At 44.7% G+C, this 17,503-nt stretch overlaps 1 protein-coding gene across 3 annotated transcripts in view; it reads left to right on the forward strand.

The window, feature by feature from the left end:
* FARP1 (FERM, ARH/RhoGEF and pleckstrin domain protein 1) overlaps window positions 1-17,503 on the forward strand; it is a 295,943-nt gene that overhangs the window by 217,900 nt on the left and 60,540 nt on the right. For all 3 annotated transcript variants that reach the window (XM_042929450.1, XM_042929458.1, XM_042929440.1), the window contains exons 5-11: window positions 117-195; window positions 8,333-8,430; window positions 10,367-10,481; window positions 11,370-11,517; window positions 14,059-14,154; window positions 16,206-16,369; window positions 17,075-17,143. In XM_042929450.1, the coding sequence (XP_042785384.1) occupies window positions 117-195; window positions 8,333-8,430; window positions 10,367-10,481; window positions 11,370-11,517; window positions 14,059-14,154; window positions 16,206-16,369; window positions 17,075-17,143 (769 nt within the window). The remainder of the gene's footprint in view (window positions 1-116; window positions 196-8,332; window positions 8,431-10,366; window positions 10,482-11,369; window positions 11,518-14,058; window positions 14,155-16,205; window positions 16,370-17,074; window positions 17,144-17,503) is intronic.

The following is a 17,503-nucleotide window of genomic DNA, read 5'->3' on the forward strand; positions in this document are numbered from 1 at the left end:
TTGATGGCTTGGAATGAGATCCATTATTTGCTGTATAATATACCTTCCGAAGTCTTTTTCTTTAATTGCATTTGGAACAAATCAAAAATGCTCTACTGTTTTTTGTCCCCTTTTAGGGCCAAAGCATGTTGTTGTGAAGTTTGTGGTGAAATTCTTTCCACCTGACCACACACAACTCCAGGAAGAACTCACAAGGTTAGTGGTTTAGAAACTTGCTCTTTATTGCCACGGGGTGCCGAGGAGAAGGGAAAGTTAATGTTCTCCGTCAACTGATTCAGCATTTTCACAGCATTTATCTGACCCGCATCTGCTCCGTGCTCCCGATGGTGCTGACCAACATGGGGAGAAAGAATGTACCACATTTTCCTTGAATCCTGGGTTTCTGCAAAGCTGTGCTGTGAACTGGTCTTATAACCTATTGCTGTCATATTTCCCTTCTTCTGTCTGTCACATCACGAGACAGTTTGGGGAAGTCAGACCCTGTGAGACCAAGATGTTAACTCTGTTTCTCTCTGTTGCTGCCATGGGCGACTGGACATGAGCTGAAGATCGATTTCTTTGAAAGTTGGCCTAAGTGGGAGAAGCGTGAGCACGGAGTCAGGCCTGCCCTTGTCCCTGTGTGACTGGCCAATTTACTTGTTCCCTCTGCGCTTCTGCTAATGTCCCTGTGTCTGCGCGACCACGCTGGTTGCTTGGCCACGGTTGTTTTGAGGATAAGCAGTCGTATACATAAAGTGGCCAGAACCAGTAGGGATGCTCTGAATGATAACCATCATCACCTTATTATTACCAATTTTATAATTTGCACAAGACGCACATATGCTAAAGGAGAACAGAGTCTGGTGGGAATGTGTGAACACACAATGCCTCCCTTTCAAGAGTGCTCTTACAAGTGGTACATTAGTCTGACCAGCCACAGCCCTGCCACCCGTGGCTTTTTTGTTTTTAATGTTTGTTTATTATTTTTGAGAGAGAGAGAGAGAGCACAAGCAGGGGAGAGGCAGAGAGAGAGGAAGGCACAGAATCTGAAGCAGGCTCCAGGCTCTGAGCTGTCGGCACAGAGCCCGACGTGGGGCTCGAACTCAAAGACCGTGAGCTCATGACCCGAGCCTAAGTCGGACACTCAACCGACTGAACTACACAGGCGCCCCGTGGCTTTCAGTCTCGTAGCTGATTAGACCAAGTGTGTCACATCCTTCTCCACACTCTTGGTACGGAGCACAGGATCTTGGATACTGTGGGTGGTTGACTATCATTTAGCAGAGGGGTGAAGCCATTCAGTCAGCAGTACTTACAAAGTGGACACTGTGCAAAGCACGGTTCCAGGCACCGGGAACGTAGTGGTGAAAAGACAAGCCTGACCCTCAGGGGAGCAGACAAGATGACTGATGAAGCAAGAACTGTCAGATAACAGTAAGGGCTCTATGGGTAACTGAAGGAGAAGGATGTGATAGAAGGTGACCAGGGCACCGCTTGTGATGGCTCAGTCTGCGGTGCCTCTCTGAGGAAGAGATGAGAATCTGTCCCTCCTTTTTGGAGGAAGAGCTTTCCAAGTAGAAGGAACAGCTGGGCAGTGACCGAGGCAGGAACAAGTTCCAGATGTTCAAATACAGTTGACCCTTGAACGACATAACTTTGAACTACACACATCCACTTACACGCAGATTTTTTTTTATGTAGATACAACACAAGGACTGTGACTGTATTTTGTCTTCCTTAGGGTTTTCTTCATCATGTTTCTTTAGCCTACTTTATCGTAAGAATACAGTGTACAATACATAGAACTTACAAAATACGTGTTAATCGTGTTTGTTATTGGCAAGCCTTCTAGTCAACAGTAGTTAAGTTTTGGGGAAGTCAACAGTTATATGCAGATTTCTGACTGTGCAGGGGGCTGGAGCCCTAATCTCTGTGTTGTTCAAGGCTCAGCTGTACCTAAGAGAAGGCTGGCATGGCCGGAATGGAGAGGGTGAAGTGCAGTGAGGTGGGACAGAGGCCAAATGTTTCATGGGGTTGAAAGTCTAGCTGGCATGTGGGTGCTGGGGGACAGTGACAGCTGGGAATCCAGTGAGGTAGCCATTGCTGTTGTCCACGCCACAGTGGTGGCAGCAAAGGAGGTGGTAGGCGTGGAAGCAGAGAAGGGTGGCTGCAAATGCTGGACTACGTGCTGGGGACGGGGTCCATCTGTCGTGGTGATGGGTTGGCGGTGGAGGCCGAGGAGACAGAGGGATGCTTAGATTTTGATTTAAGCAGCTGGCTGGCCATTTTGGTGGCAACTAAAATGGGAAAGGGTGGAGGGAAGTAGGTGATGACTGAGGGGTGGAGAGTCGGGAGGTTGGTTCTGCCGGCTTATGTCTGAGATGCCAACCAGACATCGCGTGGCGGTGTCCGGAAGGGCACTGGGGACACGAATGTGGAGTTCCAGGAAGAAGCGAAGGCCATGACTTCCCGTGGCTTTCAGTTTTCTGAATGATTTGCTGCTAATTGTTTCCCTCTACTTATAATCCTCAAATCGATGAAGCCGTTATGTAGCCTGGGATTGCAGGAGCCAGCAGCCTTTTGGGAAGCATGCACGGTTGACTAGAACGGTTCACGTAGAGGAGACACAGCTGGGCTGCTACACCAGGATGCATAAGACAGGCCAGTGGCAACAGAGTCTTCTGTGGTGTCACTGCTGGGACTATTGTGTGTCTGTTTCTGGGCTGGGTTTCTTATTGTAACGTGCATTGCTTGAAGCTCAGACTATTGACATAAATCTAAAGGCAAGTCCAGCTGTTGGTCAGCAGCCTGCCTTTGCATCCTGCATGTCACTGGGCCTCTGTCCTGCTTATGAAGTTGGCATAAATCCTTTTTTCCCCGTCTCCATTCCACTTTGCTTTGAGTTTTGCACCTTTTCAATTCTTGTGAACCATTGTCTGCAGAGGCTTGTAGTTTTCTTTTTTATGTGTGTATGTGTTCGTTTGTTTTTGAGAGAGAGAGACAGCACCAGCAGGGGAGGGGCGGAGAGAGAGGGAGACAGACACAGAATGTGAAGCAGACTCCAGGCTCTGAGCTGTCAGCACACAGCCTGACACAGGGCTGGAACTCAGGAACCGTGAGATCGTGACCTGAGCCAAAGTCGGACGCTTAACAGACTGAGCCACCCAGGCGCCCCATGGTTTTCTACTATTCGGGTTTTTCTTCTAAAATTCCATACCGCTTGTGGCCATTGAGCCAAGTGTGCCCGGGATATTGCCGGCTGCTCGGTGGAACCTGTCAGTTCCTCAGGGAACCCGGGCTCAACGGATGGATTGTTTAGGGTTGTGTTGTTGTCTTTGTTTTCTGGCTCCCGGTGTTAACTGACATTTTAAAAATCTTTTCCAAGGAGAGAATCCTTTTGGTGCAAGGGCGAATGAAATTGATACGAAACTTAGAAGCTCCCCATCGCTTTTGACTTTGTCACGAGGTGTAGCGGGAAGGGGGACCTTCCAGATCCGATGTGTTGCCTCCCTCATTCTCAAATTCCCGTGTAAGCAGAAATTGAATGATGTGACCTTTGAGGTCCAGGCACTTTCCTGTAGCAGATGGGGAGTGCAGGAGGGCTTGGGAGAAGCTCTGTGTGGACAGCAGTTCAGGCGAGGGATGTGGGGACAGAGGCAGGCCTACAGTTCAGCCGACTAAAAGGGACTCTGGCTCTCTGGTTAATTCTTGGGGCCTCAGGAATAGCTTTCAGCTTCCCGCTTGTACAAAAAGCAGATTGAATTGCACTTTGCTGTTAACCAAGAAGCTGAATTCCTTTCTATTTATTGAACTGCACTTTCAGCGGCTGTTGTGTCCTATTGCTGCTAGGGCCCGGGCCTCTAGAGGGAGAGAGAAGTAGTGAGTCGTGGGTGCAGGTTTTAAACAGCTAGGGAGGGGTCTTCGGAAAAGAACTCGCCACATTTTCTCATCGCAGAGTTCCGAGTCACTCTTGTTGGGCTATAGGGCTTTGGTACACTTTGCTCTGGGCATGGGATCTTCAGTAGGATCCCATTTCTCCTTGGCTCTGCCCTTTCTAGGGGTGGAGAGAGACCTCTGAGAACTTGCAGTGTTTGCAAGGCCTGAGGTGGTTCCTCAGGCTGGCAGAGAAATTGTAAGTTACTTTCCATTGAATACGAAAAGAAAGGCTAAGACCTCCCAGGCTAAGATGAAACAAATTAAAATAGACCCATTTAAAGCAAGGCATCAGATTGGTGTGATTTGTAACTCTGACGATCCCTGGAAACCAAAAGCCCTCTTCGTTAGCCCTGGCACCATCATCCCCTTCTCCTGACACCCACCCTTGTGCCGGGGACTGACTCTGCTTTGAGCGCTTTGAATTTTCAGCATTCACTCAGTTAATTGTATTTAGTGCCTGCTGAGTTCAACCTAGCCTTTAGCTCCTGTGTGTTTGATGGGGATTGTTTCCATTTATAATACGAAAGGTGTTGCTGAATCTCTGAAGTTAGCATCGAAGCCAGCTTGCTCAAGATTTATAGCTGTCATTAGGAAGTGAACAGTCAGTACCCAGGAAGGTCTTCCTTGTATTACAGGGGCCTCTGAACAGGGAGACTCCGTGTGATTCGGGACTGCAGGCTCACTGCAGTCTTCAAAATGCCACTTCCCCTGTGCCTAAATGTGTGGGCTTTCAGAACCGCTGCTGACTGAGAGTCTACATGAGCCCATCAGCCAAAGTCCCCAGAGCCTGTCAGACTCTGACCATTGATCCGTCCCTGAACGCTTCTCCGCAAACACAAGACCCTGTGTTTGAACTGGTGGATGGTAAAATATTCACAGTGTGATGCTTTTATGCCGCCTACTTAAAAATTAACCAGATAGAAGATTAAAGCCTGTAGCTGTAAGAAGTGTTCAGCTCAAAAAATAGTACTCCTTGCCTAATCCAGAAAGATGGCTTATACTGCCTCTTGCCTTGTAAACCAATATGTTGATGTTTTGGTTCTTTTATATTCTCTGCCTTTCTTCCCTTTGACTTTCCAGAGACAGAGAACGTTAGAGCAAGAATAAGTATAAGGGGCTGGGTAAAGGCCAACAGTTATCGACGAGTGGATCTGTGGTGTTTTTTTGTTTTGGGTTTTTGTGGGTCTGGCTACAGAATTGCCTTTGTAGCTTTCGTAGGTTTTTTTGTTTGTTTGTTCTTGAGGTTGTTTTGTTTTGTTTTAGTTTTTTAGTTAACAATGGAATTTCTTAAATAACTTAAAGAGAATTCATTTTTCTTTTTCTTCTATATTTTTTTTAATGTTTATTTTTGAGAGAGAGACAGAGACAGAGCACAAGTGGGGGAGGTGCAGAGAGAGAAGGAGACACAGAATCCGAAGCAGGCTCCAGGCTCTGAGCTGTCAGCACAGAGTCTGATGAGGAGCTCAAACTCACGGACCGCCAGATCATGACCTAAGCCGAAGTCAGATGCTTTATGGACTGAGCCACCTAGGGACCCCTTTTTCTTTTTATTTTATTTATTTATTTTTTTAATTAAGTAAGCTCTATACCCAACATGGGGCTTGAACTCACGACCCTAAGATCAAAAGTTTCATGCTCTACCAGCTGATCCAGCCAGCTGCCCCTAGTTTTTCTTTTATAAGAGAAAATTTGCTAACATTTATTGAATGTTTTTATTCTAGTCACTGTGCTTTCCATATATTGATTTAATTTTTATAGAACCCTCTGTGGTTGGTCTAATTAAAAAAGCCTCCCCTTTTTAAAATTACAAATAACCTTTCATTATTACAAAAATAGCAAATGTACAGTATAGAAAGTTGGAACATACAGATAAACAAGTATAAGAAGATAAAATACTGTATTCCTGTTCCCCAGAGGTGATCATTGTTAATACATTAGTGTGATATCCTTTCTGATTTTTTCTACACATATATATGTACTTTTCATTTCATCTAATATCTTGGCCATACTCAAATTTGTCCCATAAATGTCATTTGTATGTACTCATCTAAAATGAGATTCATGGGGCACCTGGGTGGCTCAGTCGGTTAAGCGTCAAAGGCTCAGGTCATGATCTCACTGTTCATGGGTTCAAGTACCGCATCAGGCTCCATTCTGACAGCTTGGAGCCTGGAGCCTGCTTCAGATTCTGTGTCTCTTTCCCTCTCTTCCCCTCCCCTGCTCGTGCTCAATCTCTATCTCTCTCTCTCTCTCCTTCCCTCCCTCCCTCTCCCAAAAATAGAAATAAACATTAAAAAATAAGATGAGATTCACTGTAGGCCATAGTCACACTTGGTTATGTCCTTTGGACCTCATTTAATCTAGCAGAGTCCCTCCCTATTTTTTCTTCATGATACCCTCTTGTTGAAGAAACAGGACCAGTTATACTCTAAAATATCCTACCTTCTAAATTTGTCAGATTTCTTCCTTGTGGTGCCACTCAGTTTCTTCCTCTATCCTCTGCATTTCCGGAAAACTGGAAGTTAGTTCTATAGGCCTGATGGATCAAGTTGAATATTTTTGGCCAGAATCTACCAGAAGTGATGTGAACTTCCTATTTCATGAATGGTGCTAAGATCCATCATTGAATTAGGGTGGTGATGTTCTGATCTTGCCATTGTGAGGCAAGGTCCTGTTACTTTGTCTTTATGCAAATGTCCGATCTCCTGAATGGTTTTTACAGCGATTCACAGTTGCTTGCCAGAGTCCATAATTTCTTTAGATGTTGTGGAATGAGGATTCTTGCTGTTATTATGAGTTGGCATACTTCTGTAAAGAACTTTGCCTCATTTTCCTGTATATCCTGAAATACCCCTTCTATTGAGAGAGGCAGATTCCAGACTCAAGTTTTTGGTTAGGTTACCAAGTTTTGAATAAAGAATTGCTTCAGTAGTCTCCAATGGTGATACATTTTCTGGCTTTCTCATTGAATACTGAAATGAACTCAAGAATTTTCATCAATTCCATGTGTTTTGAGTCACTTTAATTATTCTTGTTGCTACTCACGTTGCCACAGCATTGGCGAGTGGACATCCCTTCAAGATGTTTCTTTCGCTTTTTTAATACAGCCCATGTATATTTCAAAGCTGCCTTGCTTTCTGCCATCACTCAATATTTCAGGCCCACTTTGTACCTCTCCTTACCAGATACCTGAAATCCACCATTTCTCTATGGAGAAAATTTAGGAGTTCATATTGATTTTTTTCAAATCAGTTTTTACATTGCACTATTTTTTATTTAATTTCTTTTATTTATAAATACCTTATCTCTTGCCACACCTGGGCTCAGTTGGTTGTGTGTCTGACTCTTAATTTCGGCTCAGGTCATGATCCCAGGGTTGTGGGAATGAGCCTTGCACAGGGTTCTGTGCTGAGCTGGGAGCCTACTTGGGACTCTCTCACTCTCTCACTCTCTCACTCTCTCTCCTCTCTCCTCTCTCCTCTCTCCTCTCTCCTCTCTCCTCTCTCCTCTCTCCTCCTCCTCCTCCTCCTCCCCTGCTTGTGCATGCTCTCTCTCTCTCTCTGTTTTTCTCTCTCTCAAAATAAGTAAGTACCTCTTCTCTTTCACCAAAAAATGTTTACTTGCTTTATTCCGCAATATAAAGAAAATATAACTTTAAACTAAATTCAATTTTATAGATCTGGTAACTGAGGCTTTTGGAAGAACCTAAGTGAATATTACACCACACAAAAAAACACACTCTTGTCTTTCCAATTCCATTGGCAAAAAAAAAGCTGTTCCTAACCATAATAAGCTATTGTTATTATCTGAGCCTTATGTTTTAGTATATTTGATCTGTGGGAAAAAAATTATACCCTGAAAAAATTATAGAGTGGTAAGATACAGCCTTGGGTTTTTTGTTTTTTTTGGTTTTTAAGTTTATTTGGAGAGAGAGAGAAAAAGAGTGAGTGGGGGAGGGGCAGTGAGCGAGGGAGAGAGAGAATCCCAAGCAGGCTCCACGCTATCAGTGCAGAGCTGGACTCAAGGCTCAAACTTGCAAACTATGAGATCATGACCTGAGCCAAAACTAAGAAGTGGAAGCTTAACTGACTGAGCCATTCAGGTGCTACGTCTTAGGTCTTTGTATGGAGAGGTACAGCCATAGAACAAAATGTGTTACTCATCATGTGAAAAGATTACCGTGTGTTTCCTGGTCCCTTGAATGAGGTATGACTATTTACACCGCAGTCAGTGGTACTGGGAACTCATTCCAGCCGGCACAGACTTTCTTTTCCTTGGTTTGTATACCTTTCTCTAGTCCCTCACAGTGTGGACGAGCTGTCAGAAGTGAGCCTGACTTTGACACCAAACCTCCCACCCTCTTTGCATGGCGCCAGCCTCTAGGTGTGTGACGCATCATTTTTATTTGCGTCCGCAGGTACCTGTTTGCTCTGCAGGTGAAGCAGGATCTGGCTCAAGGCAGGCTGACGTGCAATGATACCAGCGCGGCTCTCTTGATCTCACACATTGTACAATGTAAGTTCTGTTGGTTTCTCGATGAAGTCACGTTGGCAGTAACGGTGATGTGGTCAATGGGGGAAAATAAGCACATCCACGAAAAACAATAATTATGTCTTTTTGTTATTTTGTTATATGAGTGCCCATGGATTGAAAACAATACCCCTAAAGCATCATTTAACAGGTGTAGCCCCCCAAACACTGGCCTGTGAATTCTGTGTCCTTTTCAAGGACTAGTGTGCTCTTGTTGATATCTCCGTTGATGCAGAGAAGAAGCTTGGACAGATGGTGGTCAAGTAAACTAGTTCGGTCCTGTTCTTGGATTTAATATTCATTATTGAATATGGTACATTAGCCTTAAGACATAAACCTGTCAAAGATGACACTTCTCGTATTCTGCTGTCCCAGGTTTAGTAAACCCCAAGACATAGGAAGCTGGACTGAATCCTAGTGATGCTTGAAACTAGATATTTTGCTTCCTTAATCTAGGCAAAGGATAAATTAGATTATACTCATTCTAAGGCATATTGACAACCCACCAGGGCATTTTTTTTTTCTTCTTGGCCAAGGCAGAAGTAACTTGTTGAAGTTACTTGAAATCGAATATGCACATTATGTTTCAAGAAGGTGATTATGTCACACGTATTAGCACTAGTATAAAAAAAAAAATTGTGCTGTCGTATCATTTTACAATTTCCGTTGTATCCAAAGCAGTCCCATATAATCAGCCCATTTGGATAACCGTCCAGTTAACATGATTTCCAAAGGTTCGTAGGAAGTGTCACTCCTAGTGGTCAATAAATTACTTAGCCTAATAGGATTAGGTGTTTCTAGAGACCATGCTTATCTTCTTATTTTTTGTATATGGGTCTTACTGAAGATCTGCCGGACTTAGGAAGTAATGTTATTGATTCGCCACGGCAGCAAGAAGCTAGAGCCATCGATTCTTCCACTGGCCCAGCTGGAACCAGATGAGTTGGCGCTCTTCAGTGCAGAGCAAATATTCTCGGTGCTTGCGATTTATAGCAACATGTAGGCCATGTGCTGCATGATGAGTGGAGGTGTATTGCCCAAAGTGTGACAGGCTGCTTCACATGACAAAACGAAGGGGAGATGTCATAGCAACCATTCACTCACTTTTACTCAAAACAGCTGGGCTCTCTGGTTGTTACACAGACCATAGGATTCAAAGAAAATGACATGCTGTCCCAGAGGTATTAAATTGACAGAAACGGAGCTGGAGCTAGTGTTGTTAAGGTATAATTATTACTTTAAAGGTCTTTTCTTTAGATTTCCAGATCATAGCAATTTAGGGACTATGTAGAGGTTACATGAGAAAAATGGGCCTCCTGTTCCTCGTAGGTGAGAAATTTGTAAGAGGCTGCCATCTGACCAGCCATTTCTGGCACTAGGACTGCGAGATACTTCATAAACTTTAATTATTTTATTTTATCAAATTATATTATGTATGTTTATACCTATTTACCATTGGCTTTTCTCTACATGGTAAAGCATTTGGGGTTTGCAGTAATAATTATTACCTACAAGAGTTTCGAAGTTGATTTTTTAAAGTCCAAAAATGCTGTGCTTATTTAGAAGTCATAAGGTCATGGTCCACATGTCTAGAATTGACTGCCTAGAACAGAAGTGGTCCCAGCGGGGTGGGGAGGAAGAAACAAATCAGGAACATGGATGGATGAAATTGGTTGATGCCAAAGTTTTCTTTCCAACTGGTAGAGACGAGAGTGGAGACCATCCTGTTACGCTGGCACGATTGTTAAATCCGTCCTCACAGGGTACCTTCTGACATCCAGCCCTTGTGATACCCACAGGCTGGGATTGCCTTGTCCGCTGCCTTCTGGTTTGCTGGCCAGAGAATGTTGCCCGAGGAATGTAACAGACTGTGAAGTATTAATTGTATGTGGCTGGGTTTTCTTTCTCTGTTTCCTGGTAGCCGAGATTGGGGATTTCGATGAAGCATCAGACAGAGAGCATTTAGCAAAAAACAAGTACATACCTCAGCAAGATGCGCTAGAAGACAAAATCGTGGAGTATCACCATAACCACATGTAAGTCCCACTGGTCCCTTCATGTTTCCCTTGAGCTTCTCTCTGTCCTTCCAGCATAGGTGGGTGTAGACACACACACACACACACACACACACACACACACACACACACAGACACACAGTAACTGTTGGGAAGAAAGACGCAAGGTGTGAGGGAGAACACAGGTTCATGGGGGCCATTGTTCCTCACCTAGGACTCTCAATGCAGGTTCCCCGCTCAAGACCAAAGTTCTAGGGTCCTTGCTTGATTTCCTGTGATACTGGGGTATGTCTGGAATTGAGGATACCCATGCTGTGGAATTAAAGGGAGAGTGTAAGACCAGTTAATAGGAAATCAGAAAAGGGACACGGTAAACTAGGGGCAAAGTAGGAATGTCATGAAAATCTAGCACCTTTGTATCCTCTCCATTTTTTTGTTTTGATCAGTAAAATATTTTCAAAAGATGCTCCGTGCCTATTGATTTTGTTGCTGTTTTCAAGGAGGGTACTTGAGCCCTGGTGATAGTATGCCAGAGTGTTGCCTTGAACTTCCCTTACAAGTTTAGGCCCATTGTCAGCGACTAAAAACGTGTTTGAACACGATGGCGTTTTGCTTTTATATGACCTTAAAGGAAACTCTTTGAGATTCAAAAAAAAAAAAAAAAAACAAAACTGGGCAAATGTGAGACAGACTTTTGGGGTGTTGTGTTACACAGGCAATAGGGCTTTTGTCCTAGCTGCTCGACTTTGGGTTGCAATGAATGGGAGGCCGGGTGTCATCTGATCAGGTAGCTCCATTGTTTGTGATGAAATGCCTTTTTATTTCCCAAGAGGAGTTGCCTAATCTCAAATTAATAGACACAGGCAATTCAAATCACCTGGACTTTCTCTTTAATTTTTGTTTTGTCAGCGGACAAACACCAGCAGAATCAGATTTCCAACTTCTGGAGATTGCCCGTAGGCTGGAGATGTATGGGGTCCGGTTGCACCCGGCTAAGGACAGGGAAGGTACGAAGATCAACCTGGCTGTTGCCAACACGGGAATTCTAGTGTTTCAGGTAAGAGCACTTAGAACACAGCTCAGTTCCCCTGGTGATGGAAAGATAAGAGTTGGCCCTTCAACTCTGATTGCACGTTGGGTGGGCCAAGTTAAGACCTCTGATGGTTAATTTTAGGTGAACAGGGAGAAACTAACCTCACCTTAGGGTTTCTATTTCTTTCTAGGCCCTCCACTTCCAGATTCTACTTCATTTGCCCTTGCTCTGGTTGGGAAATGCACAAAGATTTGCTTGTGTTTATTGACTTGGTAATCTCGGTCAGTGGACCTGTGCTCAAAACACAGTATAATAGAATCAGGATTTCAGACCCCCCAAAATAAACACTTTCTTCACACTGCCACATGATAGTCATGTGGTTCCCCCCTCTCTTTTTTAACCTGTCGAGTTTTTTTTTTTTAACCAAATTTAGGGATTCTTAAACCTAATTTAGGTTTTACCTACGTCAGCTTATTTGTGACTTCAGATATACATACTTGAAAAGGGTAATGTGTACTTTTAAAGATACAGCAATTTTATACATTTCTACAAAGCCGCGTAGTATAGTAACTTTGTAGTAAAACACTGCACTTGAATTCGTACCTGTGTTTTACTTAAGGACATAATTTTCTGTACTCTGAAATGTGTACTGTCTTTTTTTAAATTTTTAAAATATTTTTTTAATGTTTATGAGAGAGAGAGTGAGAGAGCGCACGCTCACATGCATGAGTGGGGGAGGGGCAGAGGGGCTGGGGACACAAAATCCGAAGCAGGCTCCAGGCTGTCAGCACAGAGCCGGACGCGGGGCTCAAACTCATGAACCGTGAGATCGTGACCTAAGCCAGAGTCCAACGCTTAACCAACTGAGCCACCCAGGCTCCCCATGAAATGTATGCTCTCTTGATTGCACTGTTAGATTCTTCTACTGACAGTGCTTCTTTTTGTTTCTTAACAGCTCCTTTGAGGTGTTATTGACATAGAATAAAATGCACATATTTAAAGTGTGCAGTTTCATAAGTTCTTGTATATGTATATCCTGAAGCAATCAATGAAATCAAGACAATGAACATATTCATCACCCCCAAAAGTGTCCTCAATGCTTTTCTTTTAAATAAAAGTGAGAGTAATCCATACTTTGGTTTCATAGGGGTATGGAGAAAGTGTCTGCCTTTAAGTAGGGTAATCTTTACCAGTTTTGAAGGCATAGATACATACACAATCTAAAACATTTTGGTTTATATTTGGTTTTGGTTATATTGTCCCTTCGTATTTTACCAAATTGGTCTCAGTGCTTCTCTGCTCCTGTATCAGATGTTTATGGTGGACACTGATTATCATAGGATCCTGTCCCAGGAGGAGTCGAGGTTGGGTTTCATATGGGAGAGTAAGAAGGGAAGGTTTGAAAGCAGTGTACGATACTTGAGGTATCTTAACAATTGCTCTTAACAATTTCTGAACTGCCAAAATAACATAGGAGTACTTGATGAGCAAAATGACAATAAGCCAAATGTAAAGCTTTCAGTCCTACCGTTAAATTTTGAAATCAGAACCCTTAAGCATTTTTAAAAATCATAGAGGGGGGGGAGAAGAAGTGCCTCACAATTGAATTAACGTGCTTTGATTATACTTGATACAATCGAAATATTGAGAATTACGCAGTAATTTAATCGTGTACCAAGGCTGTATCTTGGAATTAATCTTGCCAGTGCCTAATTGCTTCATTCTTACCAATTTCAATACATGGTCCTGGTGTTTCAGCAGCTCTGGAGGAATTCTAATTTAGGCGGAGATGACAGGACAGATGGGAGCTGGTGTCTGGTCGCTTCCCCTTACTTCTCCATCACCCTGTTCCTCACAGGAACAGGGACACAGGAACACCCTGTTCCATCACACCTGACTTTCAGAACGAGGATGTGTGAGTCCTTCCCAGAGACTGTTCTCTGGTCTAGAAGACAAACCACAGGCCGGGACTCCCTTCCCCATCCTGCTTGTGCTGCTGGGAGCCAGACCAGTGTGCACCATGGGGGTTGACCACCAGCCTGGTGTGTTGCTTTTATGGAAATTAACAGTTGCTGCTGGTGAAGGCACATGGTGGGGCACCTCATTCTGCCACGTGAGCTGTGTGATTTTGGACAAATTAAAATAAATTCATGCAGCAGTTTCCACATCTGTGAAAGAGAGATAACAAACCCATCTCACTGGGTTTTGTATAAGGTTTGGTAAGATAAGGTCTGTAAAGTCCTTCCCCTGGCACTGGAAAGTGATGGTCACTAATTGTTGTGGTTGCCATGGTTTTTATTGTTATTTATCTTTCTTAGCATCCTTCCTTTGGCCAGCCACTTCCCTCCCTGGAGGCAACCTTAGTTTGAATACCAAAGCATATAATTAGTGAAAGATAATGTTCCAGGAACAGGCATCACCCACAGCTGCAAATCCTAGCAACTTCTCTAGCAAAAGGCATTCTTCCCAAGCAGTCAAAAGCAGGTCCCTATATGCAAGGCAAGCCACCTCCCATGTTGCTTCTTCTGCGTTTCCTGGCTCACTGGCTGATCGCTTCCTTTGCAGGGTTTCACCAAGATCAACGCCTTCAACTGGGCGAAAGTGCGCAAGCTGAGCTTCAAGAGGAAGCGCTTTCTCATCAAGCTCCGCCCAGACGCAAACGTAAGTGGGCGGGGCGGGATGACGCCGGGCAGGTGTCTGAGGGTCTGTACCCAGTGTCCTGCCCAGATGCTCAGTCACTGTGCTGTCACCTGGGTAGACACAGCGAGGGTAGAGAATGTTCAGCCCCTCCCGACAAACCCATGCCTTTGCTGGGCTCCAGCCTCCAGGCCATCCCCTCGAGACCCCGTTCAGCATCCGCAGTATTCGGGGCGCACCCCTGGCCGCACAAGCCTCCAGCTCTCCCCAGCCCTCGCGTCCCTACTCTTGTCCCCTGACCTCTGACAGCACATTCTCGCAAGCTAAGCAGGTCCACCCCATTTTCTGGAGAACCCCTGAGGATGTCGCTCACCCCAGGACTGGATCAGAGAAGGAGCGTCTCCTTCCCCCCACCGCGGGAAATGGCAATGGCGGAGATGGCTGATTCATCCTGGTGTCCCCAACCAGAACTTGGGAGAGTTTTGTTCCCGTGGAAAAAAAAGATGATAAATGGCAGTCTAACCTTACCGTTCAGCTACCGAATGGATTAAATGAGCTTTTATGGCCTGACCTAGGAAGCAACCGCCCATTATAAGTTGTTTTCTATGGGAAAATGCTTTTGGAGTTCTAAAAGGCCACTTTCAAATGCAGAATTGCCTCAGCTTGTTTGTAAGTTGGGTCTGCCCAGAACTGTGAGATTCCCCCCAAAAGAGTTGGAAGTTCTGGGAACCGTTAAGGCTGTAGTAATTCCTGTTTATATAATAGGGCCACTTACATTGAGAGCATTCAGCCTGGGAATACAAAATTACACTCTCCCCTTTCCAGACTCAAAGGACATGACTTTTTCAGCCTTGAGTGATACTTTTGTGTTCCAGAAAAAAAAAAAATGTTCATTTCCTGTGGGGTCCCCTGGAGGTTTGAGCCATATGCTACTTGACAGAGAAGAGACTTAAGACCAGTATCCAAAGTCGGCATGAGCCATGAGGGAGAAAACAGAAGAGTGTGTTTCAGTTATTTTAAGGAGGCAAAACAGGAATTTCAGTAGTTGGATTTTTTTTTTTTAATTTTTTTTTTCAACGTTTTTTATTTATTTTTGGGACAGAGAGAGACAGAGCATGAACCGGGGAGGGGCAGAGAGAGAGGGAGACACAGAATCGGAAACAGGCTCCAGGCTCCGAGCCATCAGCCCAGAGCCTGACGCGGGGCTCGAACTCACGGACCGCGAGATCGTGACCTGGCTGAAGTCGGACGCTTAACCGACTGCGCCACCCAGGCGCCCCTGGATTTTTTTTTTTTAAGAAGGAAATAGGGGGGTGCCTGGGTGGCTCAGTCAGTTGAACATCCGACTCTTGGTTTCAGCTCAGGTCATGATCTCATGGTTCATGGGATGAAGCCACACATTGGGCTCTGCACTGACAGTGTGGAGTGTGCTTTGGGTTCTCTCTCCCTCTCTGTCTCTCTCTGTCCCTTCCCAGCTTGTGCTCACTATCCATCTCTCTCAAAGTAAATAAACTAAAAAAAGAAGGAGGAGGAGGAAATATAAGCCACGTAAACAAAATTTGTTCGTGAATTCTGTCACAAGAAATGTTAGGAGGGGCCCCTGAGTGGCTCAGTCGGTTGAGCGACCGACTTCGGCTCAGGTCATGATCTCACAGTTCATGAGTTGAGCCCCGCGTCGGGCTCTGTGCTGACAGCTTAGAGCCTGGAGCCTGCTTGGGATTCTGTGTCTCCCTCTCTCTCTGCCCCATCCCCACTAATGCACTGTCTCTCTCTGTCTTAAAAATAAATAAAACATTAAAAAATTTTAAAAAAAAGAAATGTTAGGAGTTCTGTGAATTACCCCTGTTTTCTGTTAGCTCCTCTAAGGAATTTTGTGAGGGGAAAATGGTTGAATGATGACTAGATTTTGTCATTAGGAACAACTCTATTTTACTAACTATGTGAATTTGTGGTCGTGCTATAGTAAAATGCACCAGTGAAATTTTATTGGACATACTTCTTTTCTGCCCCTTTTCTCATGTTTCAACCTGATGTCTGTGGGTCAAGGGGGAAAAAATGGTATTTTCTCTTTTTAGAGCTCGTACCAGGATACCTTGGAATTTCTAATGGCCAGTCGGGATTTTTGCAAGTCGTTCTGGAAAATCTGTGTTGAACATCATGCCTTTTTTAGACTTTTTGAAGAGCCCAAACCAAAGCCAAAGCCTGTTCTCTTTAGTCGAGGCTCATCATTCCGGTTCAGGTAAGGATTCCATAGCATACCTCTCGTGTCCGCCACGGGAGCATTTGTCCCGAGACGTCCTTCTCCTACCCTCTGGTGCTGCTGCTACACAGTACACTGGGGAGCTAAGTGGAAAGTTGGCCTCCGGGAGCTATGGCTGGTGGGGTGATTGCTCGGTCATTCCAGCAGCCTCCTGGCATGACCAGGAGGTCATGTTCTGCTCGAACATTGGCCAAGAGGCCCTTCACCCCGCCGCAGTAAACTCCAAACAGGACCCTCTAATTCAGAAGGATTTCCTTTCTCTGGAGAAGCAAGTGTCTTGTTAACATTTCGTGTAGCCTTCGGGAATGTGGTGTGCACTTGCCCAGCACTGCTTCACTTTCTCCCTCTTTCAACAAACATTTGAGTGTTTCCTGCGTATCAAATCCTGTTCTAAGCACTGGGGATATACAGCCCTGTGTCCTCGAAGCATGTAGACTCTTGCTCAGGATGGTGGCTTCGTAATCAAACAATTATTTATAAGGAAAATGCCAAGAAATGCAACGGACACACATTTTTCTCAGAGAAACACAAGTTCCTCCCAGAACTGCTTTTATCCTCAGCTAGCTGAGAAAGCCCACCTGTCTCCCAGTTGTGGAAGGAGGGGAGGTAGAGACGGGGTGTTGTGTGTTTCAATGAGAATCCCTTGCCATCTCCTTTTTTTCCCTCTCGTTGTCTTCCCTTTAGCGGTCGGACTCAGAAGCAGGTTCTCGACTTTGTTAAAGAAGGAGGACATAAGAAAGTGCAGTTTGAAAGGTAAGAGAAACTTCGATGCTACTTTGGCTTGACAAGAGTCATCCTCTCCAGGTGACAGTGCTTTGCTCCTGACTGTCTCTTCACCCAGGCCTGGTGAATTACCAAATCAGGGCCTCACAGTCAACCTGGGCCAGTTTAGTGTTAGGAACATTCGAGGGCTGGGGCACACCTCAAGGATAAGATGAGATGTAAACAGACCAGGAGGGCCAAGTGAGGAAGAGGAGGAAACCAGCAGGGGATGGGATGGAAGAAGAACAGGAAGGAGATTGCAGTGGGGCTAAAGCACAGTAAAAACTTCCTCCTCTCTTTGTCCTTAAGTGTCTTGGGATTTGAATCAAAAGTATTTCTATAAACTTTTAA

Source organism: Panthera leo, chromosome A1, assembly GCF_018350215.1.
Source record: "Panthera leo isolate Ple1 chromosome A1, P.leo_Ple1_pat1.1, whole genome shotgun sequence".
NCBI lineage: Eukaryota > Metazoa > Chordata > Mammalia > Carnivora > Felidae > Panthera > Panthera leo.